We start from the raw sequence: 5013 nt of genomic DNA on the forward strand, positions 1-5013 counted from the left end.
ACACTTACTTACTCAACCAGCAGATTGACACCTGATGACAGCTGCATGGCCGTATGACTCCAATACCCTGCATGAACTAACTCCACGCTTCGTTTTCACTGGTGGACTGTTTGCCTTCATGCACTCCATGTGTGTCATTGCCCTGTGCTATATATAGCTGCTTCTATTTTGAACCCCCCCCCCCTTTTACACACAGTGGACCATCTTTGTAACAGAGCTATCTAGCTGTAGCTCTGGGTTTCTTTTGTGTTCAAGTCTTGTAGAAATAATTAAACTTCTAATTCTGTCACGGTCATTAGTTGAATAGCTTCTGTGGGACGCGGAGAGTCGGTGACGCAACAATGGCACTGTGCTACGACGAGGCCGTGGAGTGGCTGAATGGAGACTCCACAGAGAGCAGGAGACATGTTCCATGTGCAGCTGCTGCCCCGGGACTTCTACAAACAGCAGCTAAAGTCACAGTGGTTGTGGGAGGCACTCATTTTTCAGTCAAGAAGAGTTTGCTAATACGGAACTGTGACTATTTCCGAGCTCTGTATCGGTCTGGAATGAAAGAGTGTTGGCAAGGCGAAATCCATCTCAAATGTCTCTCCTCTCTGGGTTTCCTGATTGCCCTTGGAGTCTTAAGGGGGGCGAGACCCATGCTGGACGGCGATCAACTAGTGGAGGCCATTGAATGTGCAGCGTTTTTGCAGGTGTCACAACTTGGAAAACATCTCGTTGACCTCGTTGACTCCGACAACTGTTTACTCATGTATCACACGGCTGCAACGTTTGGCCTGCTGGAGCTCCACCACGCTGCTGCTCTGTACGTCAGAGACATGTACCGCGACCTCGAGGCCGAGGTCAAGATGCACTTGCCCACAGAGCTGGTCTCTTACATTGAGTCTTTGAGTCCTAGCAGTTTGGTGGCTGTCGGTAGACACGCCACCTGTGGCGTCGACGAGACCATCCACGTCGGTTCCAGGACCGTGTGGCACCTGGATGAGGACCGGAACGAGTGGAAGGCGTTGACAGACCTGCCGCCGGAAGCCAGTACGGCGATGGCCGGAGTGACCGTTCTAGACAACAAACTCTACGTCGTGGGAGGGGTGCAGGGAGGCGGAAAACAAGCGGCGGAATTGTGTTTTTGCTACAGCGCCGAAAGCGCCGAATGGAGCCCGATCGCCAGCTTGAATCAGTTACGCTACAACTTTTCTCTGGTGGGACATCAGGGTCACCTTTACGCGATCGGCGGAGAGTACGACGGACAGGTCATGTCGTCCGTGGAGGCATACGAGGTCAAGACGGGAAGGTGGACATTCGCGGCACACTTGCCACGAGCCGCCGCAGGAGCGGCATGGGCCAAAGCCATGGGCAGAATGTTTGTTTGCTTGTGGAAGCCCAAGGACACCACCGACATCTACGAGTACCTCCCGGGGCAGGACCGGTGGGCACTGCTCACCACCCTGATCAGGCAGCAGAGCTACGGCCACTGCATGGCTGGACACAGGGACAACCTGTACGTCATGCGGAACATGCGCAACGACTTCCTGAGGTGCATGATAGACTGCTACAACCTGACGACGGGCCAGTGGGCGGCCCTGCCGGGGCACTTTGCCAACAGCAAAGGCGCCCTGTTCACGTCGGTGGTGAGATGCGACTCCGTGTTCACGCTGAACAGGACCGCGGCTCTGGAGTATGTGATCGAGGGGAAGGCGTGGAGCCCCAGGCATCAGATGAAAGGCTTTCCCAGAAGTGGCTCGGTGTTGACTTTTTTGCTCAGACTGCCAAAGAACCACGGTCAACAGCTCTCCGTGCAGTGCAGTGGTAATCAAACAATTTCACATCAAGGACCCGAACATGCACTTGGAGATTGTGGGAAGGTTAAGCAGCAGGAGGAGTAATGATAGATTTATCTTCCTACTCTGGCCTGGGACAACCAATAGACATGCAGATCGCTCTGTGTATAAACGAGGCACATGCAGTTCGCTCAGCTTGTTCAATAGGCTAAAAGGCTCTGTGCACGGCAGCCATATTGGAAAGAATTTGGGGAAATTGTTTCCTTGCTTCCTTCAGGTGTTACCAATGAGACTATTGAAAACTCTGTTTCCATTCTGGTCAAACAGAGTCATGGTGCTGGTATTTTGTATTTTGGTGAGACCTGTGAATGATGTAATGAAGAGGCCCAATTTCCTTCCAATATGTATGGACAGTGTTAAACATGCTTAACGTGCGTTGTCCTGTATTTCCCTCCACTGCTGAGGAGGGTTTTCAGTTATGGATTACAGTGTTGCTTTGATTGTGATGTCTTTCTACCATGCTGTGTCATGTACTTTTTTCTTGACCTGTAATCTGTATAGATTTCTGTTCCTTTTTTAAAATTATTTCAAAATGTTTGAGCTTGTAGATCGCCTATTTTTTGGAGTAAAAATACAGTGACAGTGATTAAACTGTTCCTCATTTTGCTGACAGTACTGAATCACAGCGATGCAATCACACGGACACACGGACACACACACACACACACACACACACACACACACACACACACACACACACACACACACAGTTACACACACACACACACACACACACACACACACACACACACACACACACACACACACACACACACACACACACACACACACACAGTCACACCCACACACACACACACACACACACACACACACACACACACACACACACACACACACACACACACACACACACACACACACACACACACACACACAAACACACACACACACACACACACACGGACAGAGTGCGAAACATACTCTCTCCCCATGCCTTCGGCCTGGTGGAGACAATTACCTGTGAAATAGAGGGCTTATAACCTAGCTGTACTGCAGGGCTGCAGGCGTCTTGCTGGGAAACAAGTGTAATGACTATAAGCCTGCTGTAGTTAGTTAAATAAGCCTACTGTATGAACAGGAACTTGATGAAAAGCAAGAGCAGGAATGGGAACCTGCTAACCTTCTTTTGACCTTTTGTATATTCCTTGGAGCTGTGCAGCATGTTCTAGGATATCTGCTGTCGGGGCGATAACCTCATATCTACATATTTCAACGTGCAGTGCCAATAGCCGATCTACAAGCTCACGACGCTTGTAAAGGTCGTCAATTTTGTATTTTCTAAATATTGCAAATAATCAAATAAATGCGCAATAAGATTAGTCATTCCACATTTTTGTGGCATAATAGAATTAATTCATCCCCATGTGTGTGCCGAATCTGGGGGGGAATGAGCTCAGTGGAGCTCATGGGTTGAGTTTCTTGGCAACCAGGCTCATTGAACATACAAGGTTTCCACCCATCAGCCACGATATGCAAGACGGTAGTAGGAACAAGGAAGGTTTCACACTTCAGTTGAAGTATGTTAACCTTAATCAAGCTGTCACGCAGATCTGACGCCTTGACCTTTTCTAGATGTCGCACCGATGCTTATAGCTCTGGGGGATGGGAGAGTCAGAAGTTCCATGGTTTCATGGAGCTATAGCTGACACAACCCAGGAAATCTGCATCAAAGTCCACGCAGCACGTTTCAGGGATGGAAGAAGTAGAGCTACTCACATGATTTATTTAAGTAAAAGTATCAATACCACCAAGTAAAAATACTCATTATGCAGAATTTTTTGCATAATTCTTCATTATGTATAGGTAATACTCCTTATGAAAATAAGCTGGATTCCAGGCTCTTTGGTCCCAGGGAGGCGTTATAATTTTATACGACTAGTCCTGGAACTGTGTTGGTCACGTTGACTGGCAGTTAATTGTGCCTAATGCTCAACCCAAAACATGATTAATGATTCTGTCCCTATCGGGACATAATTCGGACGGCGCTGAGTTGGCTGAAGGGGACTTTGTTCGGTGCGGCGACTCGCTCACCTAAGCTGTCCATTTCAGTCAAAAATATAGTAGACAGCAGGAATACAGCAGGATTCGATCCCAGGAGGTTGGGTTGAAAGTTAACGAATCGATTAGCAAAGCACGCCTAGGCAGGTACTAGAATTGGGTTTGGGCTATTTGAATGTGACTGCGCCCCCATTGGGTGTGGTATCCTACTGTCCTTGTTGCCTGCCTCGCAAGGCAGGCAGTGCGGGGCATGGCAGAATCTAGCTACAGTTAAATTATACGGCCGGGTCAGCCTTGCAAACGGGGAGCGATAAAACACGCCTATAGTTAATTTTCAATCAGACCTGTGTTTTTGCTCTGAGAAGTCGCGGTGCGACAACGCAAGCGTATTTACGTGAGCGCGGTCCCGTGCATTTGTTGCGTGCGTGCTCGTTTCGTGCACACGCCCACGACTCACCAGACCTGGATTCTGTTTCGCTTTTTTCTGTACACTTGCGTTGTTTCGCCCCTCTTCAACAGACCTGGAGGAGACCTGTGTTGATCCAGGCAACAACGCCTGCGTTCCTCACTTCACGTTTGCATCTTTTGGGTCAGCTGAAAAGGTTGGGAACCTCCCTGTTTTCTGTTGTGTGGGTGAGAGCTGATTCTTAGCAGTCACACACACCTGACCTGAGTCAGACTAATTGGACTAACGCACCTGTTTTCCATTGAGCTAAATGATGCATCACAGGATACATCAGCCATGCCACACACACTGACCCAGGAGAGTCTCTAGCAGGGGACAGTGCATTTCGGTTTGCTCTTGGCTTATACCATCTTGCCTTCTCTGCAATAGGCTTTATGCAGTGCAAAGCAGCAGCCATAATGGAAATACATTGGGAATAAGTGTCCATTTGGTTCCACTCTCTCAGAGTTACAAACCCATAAAGTGCCATTTGGAACTCCCTCAAGGATCCATTTTGAAATATATAATTATTTTTTCTTTTTTTCGACATTGTATTCACCACCTATTCAACAGACACTTTCCATTTCCAACACTTACCACCTGGACCCTAACCCCAAGCCTAATCCTAAACTGTGGGAACCCCAGTCCTAACCCCAAACCTAATCCTAAACTGTGGAAACTGTGTGCTAACGTCCGCCCAGAATATGG

At 48.5% G+C, this 5013-nt stretch overlaps 1 protein-coding gene across 1 annotated transcript; it reads left to right on the forward strand.

Annotated features, from left to right (window-relative positions):
• Nucleotides 1-341: 341 nt before the first annotated feature.
• Nucleotides 342-1958, forward strand: LOC310857988 (kelch repeat and BTB domain-containing protein 13-like; the record flags this gene model as incomplete). Its single annotated transcript, XM_083764032.1, has 1 exon — nucleotides 342-1958. The coding sequence occupies one exon, from the start codon at nucleotides 342-344 to the stop codon at nucleotides 1884-1886; it is 1545 nt and encodes a 514-aa protein (XP_083620158.1). The 3' UTR covers nucleotides 1887-1958.
• Between the last annotated feature and the right edge of the window lie 3055 nt (nucleotides 1959-5013).

Source organism: Protomyctophum parallelum, assembly GCF_964188405.1.
Source record: "Protomyctophum parallelum genome assembly, chromosome: 4".
Taxonomy (NCBI): Eukaryota; Metazoa; Chordata; class Actinopteri; order Myctophiformes; family Myctophidae; genus Protomyctophum; species Protomyctophum parallelum.